This window comes from Pogoniulus pusillus, chromosome 4 (assembly GCF_015220805.1).
Source record: "Pogoniulus pusillus isolate bPogPus1 chromosome 4, bPogPus1.pri, whole genome shotgun sequence".
Taxonomy (NCBI): Eukaryota; Metazoa; Chordata; class Aves; order Piciformes; family Lybiidae; genus Pogoniulus; species Pogoniulus pusillus.
This window is the reverse complement of record NC_087267.1, coordinates 33,528,653-33,549,155: the sequence shown is the minus strand read 5'-3', so window position 1 is coordinate 33,549,155 and position 20,503 is coordinate 33,528,653. Positions and strand designations below refer to the sequence as shown.

The 20,503-nt window shown below is 43.0% G+C and overlaps 1 protein-coding gene and 1 long non-coding RNA gene across 6 annotated transcripts in view; one reads left to right on the top strand and one right to left on the bottom strand.

The window, feature by feature from the left end:
* The first annotated feature begins 49 nt into the window (after positions 1-49).
* Positions 50-19,331, top strand: LOC135174896 (uncharacterized). Of its 2 annotated transcripts, XR_010302129.1 has the most exons (5): positions 53-1,010; positions 4,309-4,432; positions 4,987-5,074; positions 16,447-16,711; positions 19,247-19,331. It is a non-coding gene; the product is annotated as an uncharacterized LOC135174896 (long non-coding RNA). The 2 variants fall into 2 exon arrangements; XR_010302130.1 differs by lacking the exon at positions 4,309-4,432 and having other exon boundaries at positions 50-1,010.
* PTPN12 (protein tyrosine phosphatase non-receptor type 12) overlaps positions 13,739-20,503 on the bottom strand; it is a 70,023-nt gene continuing 63,258 nt past the window's right edge. For 3 of the 4 annotated variants that reach the window (XM_064142555.1, XM_064142553.1, XM_064142552.1), the window contains 4 exons: positions 19,301-19,389; positions 18,213-18,243; positions 16,571-16,753; positions 13,739-15,060 (listed from right to left, as the gene is read on the bottom strand). In XM_064142555.1, coding sequence (XP_063998625.1) covers positions 14,999-15,060; positions 16,571-16,753; positions 18,213-18,243; positions 19,301-19,389 — 365 coding nt within the window. In that variant the 3' untranslated portion in view covers positions 13,739-14,998. The remainder of the gene's footprint in view (positions 15,061-16,570; positions 16,754-18,212; positions 18,244-19,300; positions 19,390-20,503) is intronic. The other variant, XM_064142551.1, reaches the window with a different exon arrangement.

Genomic DNA, 20,503 nt, shown 5'->3' with positions numbered 1-20,503 from the left:
TCGCAGAACGAGGAGGGGGGCGGGCTCTTAAGGGATTGGAGGACTGCGGGCTGGGCTGAGTGCGCAGTTGGAGAGCGGGGGCGAGGGGCTGGGACTGTGCTGTCAGGGCGGGCGCCGCTGTTCGGGGACTGGAGTGGCGCGGGGCCAGGCCCAGCCCACGGCCCCAGCGGGTGTGGCGGGGAGCGCCGAGCGGTTGGCGGGTGGAGCCGCCTGCGGCAGCCAGGGAAGAAGACTCGGGCCTGAGGGGTCGCAGCCGCTGGAACAACTTCTCCGGGTTCCGGACCGTCAGACTGTGGCTCGCTACGGCGGGTGCTGGAGGTGCTTGGGAGCTGGTTTCCTCTAATTGCTCAGGTTTGGGGCTCACCCGCTGCCCCTAGCGCTGCTTGCTGCGAGGACGGTTGTGGGGGTCCCTGCAGCCCCGCGGGCTGTTTGCTGAGAAAGGTTGTGGTTTAGAAACAAGAAAAGCTTAGAATAGCACCATTCCCAGGGGCTTACGTTGGTATTAGCCCGTGGAGTGGTGGTGCCACTCTCTCAGGCAGAGGCAGCCACAGCTCTGGGTTGCTAAGCCTCGTGTCCCGGAGCTGCGAGGGTTTGGCAGTTCGGCGCTTGGTGAGCAGCGCTGACGTCGCAGCGACGCTTCTCGCCGAACCGAATTCTCCGCATTCTCGAATCGTCAGAGGGAGTCAGTTAAAGGCTGGAAGCTCTTGTGGGCCCGGTGGGAGGAAAAAGCCAGCGCTGCGGAGGGTTTGCTGCTATGTGAAATGCTGTCCCACCGAAATAGTCGGGTGTCAGCCTCACGGGTATGATCACTGCCCCCCGAACGCTGTGCTTGGGAACAGACGTTGCACCCGTGCTTCCTCCAAAGCCGGTAACGTGGAGCTTATTGTGATAAATAGGAGCACCGCCACCTCTGTCTTTGGCATCTAGAGCTGCCACAGAAGCCTGATCAGGTGGAGACCGAAATTCTCCCGAGGCTAGTGTAAGCAGGAAGCGGTCACAGAAATAAACAGGTGAGCCCTTGTTCCCTGGAGTCTTTGCATAACCCATCTCCTGCTCCCCTCAGTCCTATCTGCAAGTCTCATCACACTGGAAGGAGCAGAGAGGCTACCACATCAAATTTTATCCGGTAGACTCCTGACAAATCAAATGGCTTTGTGACGTTTCATAGATGATATATTAGCAGACAAACAAGGTTTTGAGGTGAGATTTCTTTGCGTTGCAAACTTGGTTTCATTTGAGCCACAACTGGTCAGTCTCAGAATGAGCTTGCTCCTAGCACTCAGGGTATCTCCTCTTTTGTTTATTTTTCACAAACTCTAAACCAGGTGCAATTCAGTTCAGTGTTCACCCGAACAACAGTGAAGAATTTTCTATGTCCAGACAACTCTGCTTAGAGGGTTTTTCGTCAGTGGAATCACAGAATAGCTTACGTTAGAAGGGACCTTAGAGATCATCTACTCCAACCTCCCCACCATAGGAAGAATGACAAACTGGGTGCCTTCCTTCACTGCATTCAGTATGTGAGAAATATATGTTTGATCTGATCAATGCATGGCAAGAGGCCACAGACAGCAAAGAGGGGGGATTTTGAATGGAGCTGCACTCTTCCTTGCACCACCATCACAAAAGTATACACTTGGCTTAAGATAACAGCAATAAATAATTACGAACTAGAAAGGTTGGTGGAGGAGAGAGGCAGGTGGTGGAGACAGCCTTTGCGCATGAGCAAACAGAGGAAGAGTCATACAAAGGACACTACTAGTTTGGAGTTCATGGGAAGGAGACTTGAGGAAGACCCCTTACTTCATCACTGAAGACCACCAGAGGGACCACCGGATAAAAAGAGACATGTGTGGAAGAAACCCCTCCCATTCTTAAAACCGATAAGGAAAACCCAACCTTTTCTTAGAATTAGTAATGAATATGTAATAGAATAGGCTACAAAAAGAGAACACTGAAAACAAAGGGTGTGTGTTAGGGCAGAGCGGAGTCTACCCGCACACCCAGCTCTGTACATTGCTTGACTCCTGCAACTCTATTAAAACCTTATTTTGCAGGAACACAAGTTTATGCCTGTTATTTATGACAAGTATGAGAGCATATCCTCAAACTGTATTTCTGGGCATGATAGGGAAAATAGCCTCTGTGCCAAAGCACAGGAAGAACGTTTCACAGCACCTGTTTAAGGAGCAGTCAAATGTGTTAGCATCCAATCCCAAGTGGAAATCCAGGTACAAATTTACCCATATGGATGTAGGCTGGTATTAGTAGAATAGGCCTATGAGTACTAAGGTCATCTTCAGATCCCTCAGAAATGTGTAACTTCTATTAGCAGATGAGAAAAAATCCATTGTAACACCTCCAGAATGAAAACTTGTAGGCACCTTGTGGTACTCTCTCTTGCAGGTTTTACAACCCACCTAATCTAACATGTTAGTATTGATACCAAACCAGCAGTATGTTAAGTTTATGAAATATATTTATACTTCAGATAAGGCACAACTGTATTTCCACACTCCCACTTTGAAAAACAGAAGAATGATGTCTCCTGAGAGCTTTGATCTCGAACTAGAGTGAATACTGGGGTGTGCTTTTGGGCCAAGAGAATTGACCACAACTTCTGTGCAATCCTAGAGTCACCTAGAGGTGCAACATCATTTCTCTCCACGCGCCAGGCTTAGCAAGTTTAATAGGCTGATTAGACTAGATAGCTACACAAATAGCCGAATGTCTTTAAATGTACACTTGCATTCATGTACTTAAATCTTCATATTTTTTAACTTCTTATTGGACATGCTGGATATCTACAAAAATACACTGAATCATAATGTAATATATTAATGTGAACATGCTAATGTGAAAAGAGGTTGGAGTGAGGCAGGTGTTGGTCTCTCTACTATGAAGCAATAGAATGAGAGAAAAAATGGCCTCATATTTGCACCATGGGAGGTTTAAGTTGGATATTAGGAAAAAAATATTCACTGAAGAAGTGAAATGGGCTGGAGTGACCCACTGGAATGGGCTGCCCATTGGTGGTGGAGGTTATCCCTGGAGGTATTAAAAAATATGTAGACTTGGCACTTTGGGACAATGTTTAGTGACAATATTCATTAACCATAGGTCTGTGGTTGGACTCAATGATCTTAGAGGTCTTTTCCAACCCAAACAATTCTGATTCTGTGAAAATAAAACAAGTGAGAAGGGGAGTTATAGCCCAAAACTGGATGTAAAAACTGACATGTAAACTAAAAAATGTATATCAAATGATGTGGTATCAAGAAATAACATCAAAAACATTGTCCCCAAACTATTATGGAGAAATATAGTTGTGTCTTCTGCCACAAGTTCACTCCCCTACAGTGACTGCACAGAGCTTTATGAGCTCAGAGAGCCTTTGTGGGGATCAGTTCTTGGTGGAATGACTGCAGCATGATACAGACTCCATGCACCTAGAGAGCAGAGGAGCTTAACTGTTTTAGTAGAAGACTTCAAACTGCTTATGGAAACACTATCATGTGCACTTAGGGAAAAGATGTGAAGATTTGCTAAACCATGAAAACCCAGAAGAGGCCAAACTGTAATACTAAAAATGCCAGGGACATATCAGTCCAGCACCCAACATGCATTAAAGACAAGCTTAGCAGAGTTTGGCCTGTTTATTACAAAGGTGTTGTCATTTTAAGTTAAATATTAATGATATGCTGATATAACTGTGTTTAATCAAAACAATTATTTAAATACCTGCCTTGTTTCAGTACCTAAAGAAGCTAGAGGAGTGAGTGCATATGCTCACTGAAACTTTGTCACATTTTAGACATCTGTAAAATGAAAAGCTGTGTGTAAATGCAACAGATTGAGTTACAGTTTTGGCATTATGCTTTTAGCTGCCTACCAAAGTGATGCTCCAGAACCTTACTCGGATCTCCAAATAGAGATGCAATTTTCAGAAACGTTATTTAATCTCTTTATAGTTTCAACAATTTGCTGTCCATGCGCTTACTTCCCTGGCTTGGCATCTGCTGAGCTTCTAATTCATGCATGGAACTCACTGTGCCAAGAGTAAATTAAAACCAGTCGATAACACTCGGGCATGTTTATGCTGGTTTCTGCAAGCAAAATTACCTAGATGTCACTTTAATAGTATATCTTTTTTTCCTACAATTGAAATAAAATTTGTTCACCTTGGAAATGGAGGTGAAAGCATTCTTATATGCACATTCTTATATGTACTTCCAAAGGGAGTTTCATCATGTAAAAGTGTTTGATTTTAGAGAAGCCCAGGAAAGCCTCATCTTCCATTTGTTTCAGATCAACCAGTAACATCTGTTCTTCTGCAATTACCACCCAAACAACTGAACTCACTGAGACAGTGGGGACTAACTTGTTTCACAACTGGGAGCTGCTGACAGCATGACAAGCCTTGCTGCATGGGGTAAGAATTTCCACCCCTCAATCCTTCACAAGGAACAGTATACCCATGCCTAAGCAATGCAAATATGCAGCCCAGCATCTCTGATGAAGCAGCTGACAAAGGCAGCTTTATGCCAAAAAGTCTTCTTTTAGAGCAAAGTAGCTGATGTCTCTTTTTCTGACTGCTCAGGGGTAGTGGGTTAGAGATCTGGAAGAGGGGCAGAGCAGACAACTAGGAACAGTAACGTTTTCAGTTACACTGCTCAGCTGCCAACACATTGTAACATCCACCAAAAAAACACAAAAGGGATTTTTCATTTCAGAGAGGACCTGCAATTATTGTTTCTTGGCTTATGTTTCTTTTTCAAGTACCTATATATTGTTGTCATAACAACTCTTCAGTCTTTTTAACGACTTCTTCTCACTTCTCTTTAACATGCAAAATGCCATAGCTCCTGTATTTCTCTTCTGAATTTCTAGAACGTCCATTGTTCTCCACTGCAGATGTTAGGAAAGTTAAAGTTACTTGACCCAAGTACTTATTTCAGAGGATGATGACAGATTATTAATTTACAGATTATATGGACAACTCAGAGTGAGCCAGCTGAACAGGAAAGGACATCTGCCATCCTGGACACGTACTGAGAGAGATGATGGCAATAAGGCAAGTTTTGTAATTGCAATCTGAAGGCCACAGAGTGACCTACCAGAGTCTTGATATCCTGAGGAACTATCTTCACCCAAGTTAAATCCAACACATCTCACAGAGGCTAGGTTTAAGCAGAAGATACTGTACTTCTTCTCATTAGAACACATTTACAGTGAATAAGACGCCCAGAAATGTTTAAATGCACGTACTGGATGACACTTTGGGACTTTGAGATCCATTCAGGATGGAATGGATAACATGGATATAAATCTAACACATCAGTTTTGACCTTGGATCATTGTCTGCTCAGGTAAAATTGCAGCTGTCCTGTAAGTTACTTGCATGGTCTTGCCCTGGCTCAGAGGCAGGAGTGCTGAGTGTACGTGATGCAGAGCCCCACATTCCAGTAAACCTGAAGAGAGCATTTCTCATCTCATCACAGACTCAGGCCTAGAGGCTGCTCCAAGTGAACTTCCTTGTGCTAGTTGCTTTTGATGCGTGGAGATAATGGGGAGGGGGAAGGAAGGGAGAGAAACAGATGGGAAAAATCATTCACACAAAAAAATGCATCTGAAGCACTGAAAGATGAGACATTGAAAAGTGCTTGCTTGAAACACCTTCTTAATACGGAGATAAAAATCCACTGCAGCCAGCCTTCTGAACTGTGCAACTGAAGAGTGTGGAGTGTACAAGAAGTCATATACCCAGGTGTCCTCTCTCTGTCTCTTACTGTCATGTACGCTTCAGTCTCTAGTGAAGCAGAGATTTCTTTTGTTGGTTGCAATATTTAGACAGGTTCATGATGTAGTCTGTCAGAGCAGCTATACATTTCATGAGTTATGAAGAGCCCCAAACTGCCAAAACACAGAGCATTCAGGTTAGTGACAAATGCTGGTCCCTTTCAAAATACTTTTCCATGTGATCTTGCGGCTGCTGGCAGGCCCTGGAGAAGAGATGCCACTCTAGAGGCCAAGCTGCTCCTGGAGGCAGGGTTAAGCTGGATCTTTTAGACCCATCTGGAAAATTTAAAAGATAGATTTTTTTGGCTTATGTAGCCATTCTGACTTTGCCACCCAGAGAAGACTGGCAAGTGCCTGAGGTCCTGAAGAGATCTGTTTTGGGGGTTGTTCGTTGGTTGTTGTTGTTTGTTTTAATTACGAGAACAGAAACACTCTGCCTTATGACTCAAGGAGTCCGAGACCACCCTCCCTGTTGTGGAGTAGCAGCCTGCATTCAGTTGTTCTAAATGGAAAATGTGAATCATTGAAAGGTAAATTTAGGACAACTTTGAGCACCATGCAGTTTCCAAACTCTAAAAGCTAATTTATCTGTAGAAATGATTTCAGAGAGTCTGAAAATTTATTTCCCAAAAGGGTAGATTAACAAAAATCCACTTGAGAGTTCTTTCCAGCTTCACAACACTTGCATTGATTTGCTGAGGACATAGAAGTGGGAAGAGCTGCTCAAGAACACTAATTAGAAGTGTTAGTTGTCCCACTAGTTGTATAATAAAGGCTGATTTACACTATCAAAACAATTACTCACATTGTTTCCCTTCTATCAAGAGATTTAGATAAATGTGCATTCATTACTCAGCAGTGTTATCACACACTGACACTGCTCAGGTGTCACTCTGAGGTCTTAAAATCTACACACAACAGATTCCTTCTAAACTTGTTGCTCTTCATTTCTCCACCTCCTCCACCTTTCAGCCTGAGGTTATTTCAAGGATCAGTTTGTTTGTATTAAGTTCCACCACCCATTTTTCTCCCACTGTGGGGAGTAATCTTCCCCAGGGCCTGATCAGGCAAAACCAAGAAGGCTGGTAAACAACTACATGTTTTGTAAGAACCAAAAACCCAACCAATTTTTTTAAAGAAATGTCTTGCTTGTGCTACATTCCTGTTACCCAACCACACCTCTTTTGCCTTTCTGAGCATCTTACAAAACTGGAAACCTGCTTAACAAGTTCACTGCAAACTTTTATTAGCCAGAGGCAAGCTGTTCTCTCCTTGTACTTAATACGATTCAGCTCTCTCCTCCTAAGCCACTGCTCCTTGTTATTCCTGACTGTCACATATGCTTGGTGTGTGGTAAGGAGTAAAGAGCATGGTACTTTATGAACGTGTTTGAGGTTGTCTATCTAAGCAACTTCCTTCACTGCTGAAGTGCTCACAAAACAATCCTCACCTCTCATGACCTGAGTTATGAGTCACTTCTTAATTACCTTTTGAAGAAACCAACGTACGAGTGCTTTTGCAAAGCCTGATGGCAAGGACTACTCACGTCAACAGGGAATGTTAACAGTGATGGCTACTTGGTTTTAATTGTGTCTAATGAAACAAAACAGAAAATACTGCTTTGTAAGAAAATTGCCAGCCTTTCACTGCTGGGTTCAACTGCACCCAGAGATATGGAATTAGACCATACCAGACCCATCCTTCCTTCACTTACAAGCGAATAATTGTATCCAGTGCATGCAAGAGTGAAATCATGAAAAAGAGAAGTGTGCTGGGACAATGCTGATAAAAGGTGTAGGTGATAGCATGCAGTTAAATATTCACCATTAAGTATATGCAGTGAATGAGAGAACTATTTTGGAGATGAAGCAAGTAAAAGGAGAGCAGATACATCCAACAGCCATCAGACTGCGTGCTTGATTCCTTGTAAGATTTGTATCTTCTTCCTGCCAGCTTCTCCAGGCTCACTTGAACAATTAATATACCACTTAAAAAAAGTAAAACCAGCAAGAAAGCTAAGAAAACCTCAACAAATGTAGCAAGAGAGTTTAAAATACTCAGATGCATGAACCTGGTTTGCGGTTTTTTGTCCTGACATTAAGCCTAAGGTGTAACAGGTGGAATATATGCTAAGATGAAACCACACACCAGATGTCTTCTGTTGGAGTGAGCAGAGTCAGTAAGCAGAAAGCTCTGCAGTCTTTGATGCTCCATGTTTGAACAATGGAATCTTCTTTGAACAAAGCTCAACTCTTCATTTGATTTGACAGTCAAGCTCTCCATGGGATTTCAGCCCTACCTGCCCCAAAGATCCAATTTCTGACGTGCCTCTGATCTTTCACATTATGGACTGTAACTCTGTGGATCAAAGTGAGAACTGTAGATGTGAAAGAACTTCCACTTCAGTGTCTGAAACCCATGGAGCTCAGCTGCACTGCTGAAGACAGAGCTAACCACCCTCCCTACAAGAGCCCCAGATGTGCAAACATTTACATGTGTGCTTAACCCTGCAGATGAATGGCTGCTTTGAGCTCACTATGGCTGTTTACATGCATAAGTTACTCACCTGTCTGCAGGATTTAAGCCAAAATGCAAACTTATTTTTTGCCTTGGCTTCTCCACAGTAAGTTCTTCATGCACACAGGCTGGGTTTTCAGAAGCAAGAGTCAACTGGTTAAAGAAATCAACTGTTACAGCAACAACAAATTAATATGTCAAAACAGAAGATGTTTTCAGTTAAGCCTCTTCAAGGAAAGAACCCCAGAAGTTGAGTCTGTGAGACTTGAGCACACAGGCAAAGAACATTGGATCTATGAACTGTTTTAAGACTGTAAATACTAAGCTTTTATCACGAACAGTCTTAAAGGTGAAGAAGTTCAGCATTGATACCGATCTTGAGGATGATTAGGAATACTATGGTATTGCATCAGAAAAAAAACAGTATTTGCTAGCTCTAGCTGATGGCCCCACAATCAACATGTTTTAAGTGGACACGTTGAAATGCTCAGAGAAAGTCACATCAGAGAGAGCCTTGCTCCTACTGGTTGTTACCAAGACTGTTACTAACCACACTGCAGACTTTCTAACAGTCTTAATAGGCTTATGGTATACTGAGGGTTCCAGGAGGCCAGTTAGTGTATTGCATAGGCCTGCCACAGCTACCCTGTCCTGGCTGAATGCGTTATTTGCATTTAGCCCTGCTTTTGAGGCCCTGCTTTACTACGTGCTGTGGAAGCTGTTTGAACTTGGAGTTAAAGAGCATTGAGAGGTCATGGGAAAGACCCTTCTTTGGTGACAGGCTGCAGTAATTGCAACTTGCTTATACTGCTCAGATGCTACTTCTCTGTCAACCACTGAGAAATCTCTCAAAGTGGTAGTTGCTTGCAATGATGTATGCTTGCATCACTTGCCCAGTCACATGAAGCCAGAATTGTTCTTAACTCCCTGTTCCTCCATCAACTCTCCTTTTCAAGGTGATTTTAACTTCTAGTCTTTCTTCAGTCTAGCCATCTCTTGCTCGGTCTGAAATGCTGGGGCTGCATAGTGCCTAAACCTGTAGTGACTTGGCTGGTTAGCAGGACTGAGCACACTCATATACATTCTTATCATCCACATGCACTTGAGCTTTCACCATCAAATCACAGCTACAGTATCAGCAATACTAAAACCCCTGGAAGCAGCACTGCTGTTATGCTTGGGCATAAAAAGATACTCAGAAAAGGCAGCAAATCAAAAGAAGTACCAAACCCTAGAACGTGCAGCAAGATGAGACATGGCTGTTAAACAGTCTGTTGGAAAGCTGTGTAAGTGCATGCACATTTCCAACAGCTGCAGTAGCATCAGGAGCAGCGTGCTGAGCTAACATTAGATGTCAAATTCAGCTCTTAAGACTTTCAGACTGAATTAGTGGAATGCTGATGAAGCTTAAACACCTGACTAAGGTAAGTTCTGCCCTTATTTCCAGCCTGTACCTGTAGAGAACTCTACAATGCAGGGAATTTACCTCATGTTATGCTTCAGCACATAAAATAACTTTAAAGTGGTTTGCACTGATGTTGCTCAAAAAGCCCTGAAACAGTAAATCTTGTCTTTGGGCATCTATACATCACTGTCATATCATGTTTATTCACTCTGATTCCTATTACCCTTCATTTCAGTCCCAGACAACTAGGTTAATGTTCAGCAGTTCTCTATGTGCTGAGGCAACTGACAGTTGCAACACATATGTACACAAAATTGCACATTGTTTGCATGTTGTTAGCAACAAAGACAAGAAAAAAACTCTGAAAAAGAGAAAGCCAGAGCTTCCACACACAGGTCTTATTGGTAACATCTCAGGCAAAACAGAAAGAGAAACACCAGTTGTGCTTTGCAGACCAGCTGGGAGTGAGGGTGCATTGAGAGAAAGAAAAGGCTACTGCCCAGGTATGGGATGTTTTCACTGCAGGTCTTGATAAAATCATAGAATCAACCAGGTTGGAAGAGACCTCCAAGATCAACCAGTCCAACCTACCACCCAGCCCTAGCCAGTCAACTAGACCATGGCACTAAGTGCCTCAGCCAGGCTTTGCTTGAACACTTCCAGGGACGGTGCCTCCACCACCTCCCTGGGCAGCCCATTCCAATGCCAATCACTCTCTCTGGCAAGAACTTCCTCCTAACATCCAGCCTATACTTTCCCTGGCACAACTTGAGACTGTGTCCCCTTGTTTTGTTGCTGGTTGCCTGGGAGAAGAAGCCAACCCCCACCTGGCTACAATGTCCCTTCAGGTAGTTGTAGACAGCAATGAGGTCACCCCTGAGCCTCCTCTTCTGCAGGCTAAACAACCCCAGCTTCCTCAGCCTCTCCTCACAGGGTTTGTGTTCCAGGCCCTTCACCAGCTTCACTGCCCTTCTCTGGACATATTCCAGCACCTCAACATCTCTCTTGAATTGAGTGGCCCAGAACTGGACACAGTATTCAAGATGTGGCCTGACCAGTGCTGAGTACAGGGGAAGAATAACCTCCCTTGTCCTACTGGCCACACTGTTCCTGATGCAGGCCAGGATGCCATTGGCTCTCTTGGCCACCTGGGCACACTGCTGGCTCATCTTCAGCCTACTATCTACCAGTACCCCCAGGTCTCTTTCCTCTTGGCTGCTTTCCAGCCACTCAGTCCCCAGCCTGTAGCGCTGCTTGGGGTTGTTGTGGCCAAAGTGCAGAACCCTGCACTTGGCCTTGTTAAATCTCATCCCATTGGCCTCTGCCCACCCATCCAGCCTGTCCAGGTCCCTCTGCAGGGCTCTCCTACCTTCCAACAGCTCCACACCTGCTCCTAGCTTGGTGTCATCTGTGAACTTACTGATGCTGGACTCAATCCCCTCGTCCAGATCATCAGTAAAGATATTGAACAGGTCTGGGCCCAGCACTGATCCTTGGGGAACACCACTTGTGACTGGCTGCCAACTGGATGTGGCACCATTCACCACCACTCTCTGGGCTCTGCCATCCAGCCAGTTCTTGATCCAGCACAGAGTGAATGTTGTTCATCCTCTAAGAAAGCAAGCAAAGAGTTTAATAAGTTTCTTAAACCTTCACAACTTCAAGAGATAGGATGGAAGTGACCTTACAGAGAAACAATAATGACAAGTGAGAGCTTCCCTTGTAGAAGCTAAAATAACTCTGAGTCAGCTTTCTTCCAGCAACTGCATGCAATTTTTGTCTCTCCAACTTTTTCTCCTTGTCCTCATTTCTATCCTATCTTGCTGTTGTCTTTTGCTCTTCCCTCACTCTACAGCTTCAAGTGTCTGTATGTGTGTGTACAAGTGGGTGAATATAATGCTTGAGCTTTCTGCCTCCCCAGACATTCAGTATCATTTTCACCTCTATGCTCACTTCTCCTGTTCATCTCCTCAAATGTCGTTCCTGGAATATGTCCAATCTGGCTCCTCTCTCAAACTAGTTTCCAAAGGCTTTGTCATTTTAGATGTATTAAAAATGCAGGATCCTTTTCCTCCTTGCACTGTCCTAAAAATTCTTCTTCCTGTGGCTTATGTTTTTTTCTGACTTCTTTCCTGTCTTACTAACTTCTTTAGTATACTTCAAGAGAGTCCTCCCCAGGTCTTCTAGCATCATGGGCACTCTGAGTAGTTCCTAACAACCCCTAATATCACATAGATGTGTTCTTATAATCCAGGTCCATCTCCTTCTGCACAAAGGGCTTACACAAGTTGTTTTCTCCTTTCATAGATGCAGAAGCTCCATTTGGCCTAATCAGGCCTTTCCTCTTGTTTTCCTTCTTCTACCCTTTTTTGTCACCACTGTTTGCTGCAACCAGCCCAGTCATCACCAATGCCTCTTCCCTTCCACCTGGCTTTCTTTCCAGCTGCTCCAATTTGGGTTAGTCCAATCTTGCAGGTCTTTCCTGCTGAACATATATGACCTTAGCTCCCCAGAGTTCTTGCCCATCTCACTTAACTTTCACAAACAAAATGTCTTGCTTATAGCCGTGAGAGTTTTGCTCAGTGCTTCACTTATCCTCATCTTATCTCTTGCTGTTTTCCATCACACTAAACCGAACAACTTGTTTTCAGTGTCCTCCACACCCTTACTTTTTGCCCTTCCTGCTGTTCTAAGAGATCAGCTTTTTTACGATTGACCAGTCATACCAGCAGTCATGGTCCTCTCCCAAGTTTTAAGGCCAGCTTTATAATTTCTCTCATGGTGCCTCTCAAGTTTGCAAGTTGCCTTCAATCCTTCCAAAGCCATCTCAGTTTGCATTCGTCCTCTAAGAGTTTTCTTTGACTAAGGTCTAACACAGCCTTGGTTAGATCACATCTGGCATTTTCATGTCACAGAGGGCTATCACATGTTTCTTGCACTCCTGTCAACCTTGAAATCACCCACAGTGGTTATATTACCCCATTAGAAATACAGAATGTGTACTTACTATGTATGAAAGCACAAGCCACTAACACATACCAAGTGCTATATGACACAGTGGCAATTACAATCTGAAACAGTTTAATCCTCAAACGCAGATGTCTTGCACCTGATCTGCATTCATTCTTTGGCATCTGTATGCAAAGAAACCAAATCCAAGATTTCAACATATAAAAACCCAGAGGTAATTATTTGACATTTTTCATTGTTCTGCACAGTTCCCAAGTTTTAAACTCCAAGGAAAAGTACATGGGAACACAGCAGGCTCTCTTAACAGATAAATAAGAAATCAAATTACTTAAGTAATGCTCTAATTAGTAAAAAGTAGAAAGCCACCTGCCAAATCAATATATCTCTTTTGTTCTTTATGTGATAATTTACTGCATGATTTACTCAAGACATTAAGATGTGTCCAGTATAAGTTAATTGTCTTCAATGCAGGGAAAAGCACTGCCAACTTCATTCACCAACTGCAAGCCATCCCAGCTATCAGAACTGGTTACAAAGCAGGAGCCTGCTTGATCCAGGTTAACTCAAACAGCCTATATCATGGAATCATTTCTTTTCAAATGAGTGGCTGCAAAACTACATCTATGGGAAGTTGGGGGTCTTTGGAAGACCTCCCCAGCCAGTATTCTGCATGCACCCAATGCATGGAAATGAATCCACAAAGACAGCAATTGCAAATTTTGTACTTTTTGGAAGTTACAAGAGAACTGCTGCCTGAGCATCAGCCCTCCTTTAGCAGAAAGGCCCTACAGGTACAAGTAGTAAATTAATAATGCTTCAATGGCTGAAGTTCCAATTAAAGTTTCTTTTTTTCCTCCAAGCATTCTCCTTCACTTCTCTGGCATTATTGCTAGAATGAACTTTCAAAGTAGTTCCTAAAAAACCAGGTGCTGAGGGTCAATGTTTTGCTCAAGTATGAGATCTATAAACTAAGCCAGACTGACATTGTTCACTATTTTAGCTGCTCCTGAATGCAAGTTTTTTTTCTCAGAGTAAAAACACTCATAGTGAGATTTTGACTTTCTTTAATTTAAAGATTGCATTACAGAAAAGTTTAAGTAAGGAATCCTTATAAGGATTAACTCCTGACATAATATATTGCCAAGATACAGTGTAGCTGCAAGGGCTCTATGTGAACCTTCATATAAGTTGCTTTCTTACATACACAGTGGCTGACCAACAGAAATGGTGTCTGCCATTTGGAAGAGAAGACAGTGGTATCTAAACAGTCCTTCCACCAGTCTGCTCTCCCAGATTAGAAACCAGTCTGGTTCTCCCAGATTAGAAACACTCTATAGTCAAACTTTTGTACAGCAAACTGAGGGAGATGGATTTTTCTAGGCTGCACCTGATGAAACATTAAAATGAAAACTAAGGAGTGTTGATTATGCAGAATGGATTCTCTTTTACTGGCAGGTCAAATATACTAGAAACGTACAAATATTGATGATCTAATTCCAGATGAACTCCAAACACTGAGTTCTAACATACACAGGCTAAGAGAATTCAATACTGTTCCAAGGCACTTACTGAATCTCCATGACTAGATGAAAAGCAGAAGGAATTAGGTCTGACAGTTAAACAGTATATAATATAAAAATAACCTTTTGCTTACAATTTACAAAATGTATTACAATCTTTATCTCTGCTAACCTGCAATTCTGGCTGCGTGTGTCCAGCAATTCTTGTAAAAAAAACCCAGAAACTATTTTCTAAAACTTCAGGGCAAATAATTTACAAATAAGGTACACAAAAAATTTAGATCATGCAGAGATTTCTTACATCTTCTGTTAATATTTTATGATTGCAACTTTATCAAATTATATACTTACTTGCCCTGTACATATACAAAAGAATGCATTACGTGGTACTCAAACGTTAGCAAAAAGTAGTCCATAAACACAGCCTGTCCCAAGTAGTATCTATTAACGTGTGGCTACAAGCAGCGTGTAACAGGGTTAAAGACATTAAGGCATTAATACTTGAAGTTACAAAATAAATCATATGTAATACTTTCTCCTAAGTGTAATAAGGCAGGTAGATGGCCCCAGCACAAAGTTAAAGTTGTAATACTGGAATCCACTGTGGTGAACAACGTGTAAGGTTTTGCGTGGGATGTACTGCAGGAGTGTACCATTGGTAGTTAGATCTGCACTGCGCTGTGTTAGTCACTCCCCAGAAAGGGTCAGCACTAGTTCTCTATGGTTTTCAGTGGCACTTGAGTTTTCCAGTATAATTTATTGATAGTATGTCCATTGGTTTTCAGCATCATGTCCATTCTGAAGGGGGCTCTCTTGGTCCTCTGGGCTTTCCACAGCGGTTACCAAAACCTAAGTGAAAGGGGGAAAAAAAAATTCACAGAGCGTTAGGGGTTGGAAGGGCAGAGCAGATACACTTAGAGCAGGACACACAGGTGGGTTTGGAAAAATCTCCAGAGAAGGAGACCTCACAACCTCTCTGCACAGTCTGTTCCAGGGCTCTGTCACCCTCACAGTGAAGTTTTCCCTCATGCTCATATGGAAACTCCTCTGCTTCAACTTGCATCCATTGACCCTTATCTTATCATTGGATATCACTGAGCAGAGCCTGGGTCTGTCTTCCTGACACTGCCCTTCACATCTTTATGAACATGAATGAGATGTTGTGTTCAGTTCTGGGCCCCCCAGTTTAGAAGGGACATTGAGATGCTTGAGCGTGTCCAGAGAAGGGCGACGAGGCTGGTGAGAGGCCTCGAGCACAAGCCCTACGAGGAGAGGCTGAGGGAGCTGGGATTGTTTAGCCTGGAGAAGAGGAGGCTCAGGGGTGACCTTATTGCTGTCTACAACTACCTGAGGGGTGGTTGTGGCCAGGAGGAGGTCGCTCTCTTCTCTCAGGTGGCCAGCGCCAGAACAAGAGGACACAGCCTCAGGCTATGCCAGGGGAGATTTAGGCTCGAGGTGAGGAGAAAGTTCTTCACTGAGAGAGTCATTGGACACTGGAATGGGCTGCCCGGGGAGGTGGTGGAGTCGTCGTCCCTGGGGCTGTTCAAGGCAAGGTTGGACGTGGCACTTGTTGCCATGGTCTAGCCTTGAGCTCTGTGGTAAAGGGTTGGACTTGATGATCTGTGAGGTCTCTTCCAACCGTGATGATACTGTGAGATCACCCTCCAGCCGCCTCCTCTTTTCCAAGCTGAAGAGACCCATCTCCCTCAGCCTTTCCTCACAAGAGAAATGTTCTAGTGCCTTCAGCATCTTTGTGGCTCTATGCTGGGACTCTTTCAAGTTCCCTGAGGTTCTTCTTGCACTGAGGGGCACAGAACTGGACAGAAAAGTATCCAACTGGACAGAAGTATATGTAATAATTCTGTTGAGAGACAGCAGCCTCACAAAGTCAGGCAGCAGTTGGAAGGGTCACAATCAGACACGTTCCAGCTCTTAGGGAAGAGGTTTGCTCTCAGGGCTAGAAAATAGTTGTGCAGTAGTAGCTCTAAAGGCCACAGGAAATACAAACACGAACAATTTGTATATAGCTGCAGTTCACTAATCTAATCCTCACTTGCAAGTGCTTTTCAGTACATGAGGTGTTACAGTCTTTGTTAGCATTTATTGATTTTTGTTCCCTTCTCTGTGTACCAAAACAGTAGTTTTCTCAGGTATTTTTTCTGAAAGCTTTCAGTGCTCCAGAGAAATTCCATGCCTTGTGACTAACTGCACATTTCTTGCACTCTTAAAAACTAGGAATGACTGGATTGGGCATCAAGGAAGAAATTATTCCAGCAATGATGAAAAGATAAGAGAGGCTTATTTGGCTGGGTTCTGGACCTCAGCGAGCTGGAGGAAGACAACTAGCACCTATACAAACCAGTACTGCTAATGAATCCTCTCTTAAAGTTATCCAGTGATGATGTTTTGAACGGAGTGCAATTACCAATATCTGTTACTTCTTCAGGAAATTCAGAAACTTGACCTCTTGTATCAGTGGAACCAGAAAAAGAAATCTGAGGTAAAATGTCAGTGGGTGTCTTGCTGCTTCTTTCAGGACGATCTGGAAAACAAACCCCTTACAGTTAGCACTCTGAACATTGCTTCTGCACTCAGAACACTTGCCTCAAACGTTATTTACAAAGAAAAAGATTCCTAATTTCTTAGCAAGCACTTCTGAATTGCTTAGGAAGCAGGTGTTCAATGACAGCAACACATTCCTGTTCAACACTTAGGAGTTATTTTTTAAAGTTTGCATGAATAGCCAAGCTCTGACATAGCACTGTTGAATGTATCGATATCTGTCCGTGCTCTTTCTAAACTGAAGGTGCTTAAGAAGACATGAGAGGTAATGATAATGTTCTTGTATAATCACAGTGTTAGCAAACCTGTGGTATTTCTGCAAACCAATTTATTGTGAAAAACCTGCCAGGTGTTTAACATGTGGCTCCAAGTGGACTGTGCAAGCCCATTCAAGCACATGCAGAAGACACAGGTCAGACAGGCTTACAGCTGAAGCAGGTTCTTGTGAAGCTAAACATCAACTGATAGACTACACTTAGTGCTGAAGCCTTTCCAGAAGATCAAAAATTAAAGATGGGGGTAAATAGGCAACATACACCCCACTGCTGGACTTGCTTCAGCTTTAGTCACATCCTTACAAAATTAAAGAAACTGATTCACCAACTTCTAGAATTTCTATTGCAATAGAATCATAGAATCAACCAGGTTGGAAGAGACCTCCAAGATCATCCAGTCCAACCTATCACCTAGCCCTATCCAGTCAACTAGACCAGGGCACTAAGTGCCTCATCCAGTCTTTTCTTGAACACCCCCAGGGACGGTGACTCCACCACCTCCCTGGGCAGCCCATTCCTATGCCAATCACTCTCTCTGGGAAGAACTTCTTCCTAATATCCAGCCTATACCTACCCTGGCACAACTTGAGACTGTGTCCCCTTGTTCTATTGCTGGTTGCCTGGCAGAAGAGGCCACCCCCCACCTGGCTACAATGCCCCTTCATGTAGTTGTAGACAGTAATAAGATCACCCCTGAGCCTCCTCTTCTCCAGGCTAAACAGGCCCAGCTCCCTCAGCCTCTCCTCATAGGATTTGTGCTCCAGGCCCCTCACCAGCTTTGTTGCCCTTCTCTGGACATGTTCCAGCACCTCAACATCTCTCTTGAATTGAGGGGCCCAGAACTGGACACAGTACTCAAGGTGTGTCCTGACCAGTGCTGATTAATATTACAATATGCATTTAAATTTAGTATTCTTAAGCATCGTTATTTTAGCATATCCAAGGTTTAACATTCATTTTCTAACTTGTTTCTTCAGAAGATCTCAGCAGCTTTCCTAACAGGAGGGCTTTTCAGAAATGTTTTAGCATTAGGAGATCTTTTTAGAATTCAGTTTTAGCAATGTACTTGGATATCTTCAGAGCAAAAACCAAGTCTAGGGCAATTTTTCTTGTGAGGAAAAAATTTATTTTGAAAAAAAAAAAAAAATCTTTTCCATCACTTACCAGGTAGCACAGGTGAAGTTGTTTTCAAACTCTGTTAATGAGAAACATGTAAAATAATTTCATAAAATGCTTCTGTAATTGTAAAAGATCACCAGACATTGAAGGTTATGAAAAATGAAAACATCATCCAAAACTACACAACATCTGTGGAAATAGCTAGTCACATCTACCTTTCTGACCTGCTATAAATCTGACCCAAACATGATGCAGTAGTTAATTTACTATCAGAACCTTGCTCAGTATTTAATTAAAAATTGGTCACATTACAAATTATCCCAACATTTGGTAGGTTAGTCCTCATACTAAATTTACAATCCCTGAAAATTCCCATCTGTCCTTGTCACATTTTAAAGTGGTGGCATATTTTAAGGAGGCTGTAATGTGTGTTGGGGATGAACAAAAAAAGGCATGGAAGTAGAGAGGCACAGAAACAGGCCTAGATGTAAAGAAGCTCTGAATGCTTCTGATGTTTCACTGGCTGTTTATGCTGGGTAACTGATCAATGTATGTGAAAAGTGCAGTCTGATGGGCAGAAAAGGTGTTGTCTAGAATGAATAGGGATAGGAGGAGACAGGCTGCCCACAGAGGAAATGAAATTTCCATCTCTGGAGCTTTTAAAGACACAGCTGCTTAAAACTGTGAGAAGCCTGGTCAGAGTCCCTGCTTCATGCAGCAGATTAGACTAGGGACTGCAATTCTCCTCCAGCTTCAATTAGCCTGTGATCAGAGAACCGTTTTGGTTGAAAGAGTCCCCTAAGATCAAGTCCAGCCATTGATCTAATGCTACCATGGCCATTAAGCCATGTTCCAAAGTTCCATGTCTACACATGTTTTGAATGCTTCCAGGGATGGTGACTCCACCACCTCTCTGAGCAGCCTGTTTAATTGTCTGACTGCTCCTTCATTTACCAATTTTTTTCCTCATCTCCAACCAAAACTTCCACTGGCACAATTTCAGGCCATTTCCTCTCCTTCCATCACTTACTCATCAGTAGCTGTACCTTTTAACAAGCCTACATTCTGCTTTGTTGCAGCTCCCAGAGAAATCACCAATGCCTGATTTGTTCAGACTTGTCTCCCATACTTACTCTGGAGAGTGGTTGTTCAAGGCGATGCTGATCATGCAGTGTGCTCCACTCTGACTGTGCAATCACAGCTGGCTTCAGCAAGGGCATGCCTAGGAGACATTAAATTCAACTCAGCATACTTGAGTTCCATGCATGATGAAGTGTTAGAGCATGGTATTAGAAATATGCTATACAGCGACTTTGGTTTTAAATCAAATGTTTGTAAAAGTGTGACCTCTCTCAATGTGAAGAGTGTTCAAGATAAGGGAAAACCCCACATCATTCAGAACACGAGACTGCAGTATCTGAACTGTGGGCATTCTTTTCCTTCACCTGAGGAATTAATTGTTCACCAATAATGAATTAGCTTCTTTTTCAATACTGTTCAATGCTTTGTTACACCAGCTGTGCAACAAAGCAGATCTCAAGAAGGCATAACTAAACACCCAAGTCAGGACAGTCATACCTATCCATTACTGACAGCATAAAATAAAAGCACAAAGCCAGAGTGTTTGGAATGAATCCAGACCCTGAAAAGGATTCTTAATAAGAAAAAAAGCTGTTCCTTGTGTTCTCACAGAAAAGCAGCAAGTCCATAAAGTCAGGCTCACTTGGACTCTGAACAACCTGTGCTGGTGGCGCTCAAGGGAAATACTTCCAGAAGTCTGATGGTTTTACTCTGAACACATCTATACCAACTACTCAGGCAAAAACCTTTGGGAAAGTTTCAAAGTGCCATTACATAAGGCCTCAGTAAATAACTGTATCACATGAGTTCTTTTTGGAACCAAATGTCAACCTAATTTATAATGTCAATTAATATTTGTTGTATTCTTCCATTAGTTGTTTGATGAATGAAACACGAAGATATAAGCACATAATTTGTGTCAATTTTCTCTTTCAGTTACCCCTGATACAAGCAAAGAATAAACCATGTTAAACGCAGATAAACTGTGCTTGTTCTCTGCATTATGAAGCCATTATCATTCCTTTGCCCAAGAAAGGAGACTCAGAAGTTCATGTCGTTTCCCATTCTGCACCTGGGAGCAGTAGGAAACTCAAACAGCTGGGGAATCTCCTATACTATACTGCATTTCCCCACTGTATCTCACTTCCATACCCTTCAGACTGAAAACCAGCTCCACTAAAATCAACCCTGAAGTCTCCAATATAATTAAGTATCATCTAGCAGCATGCTTGGTCAAAAAAGAAGAAAATATTTGC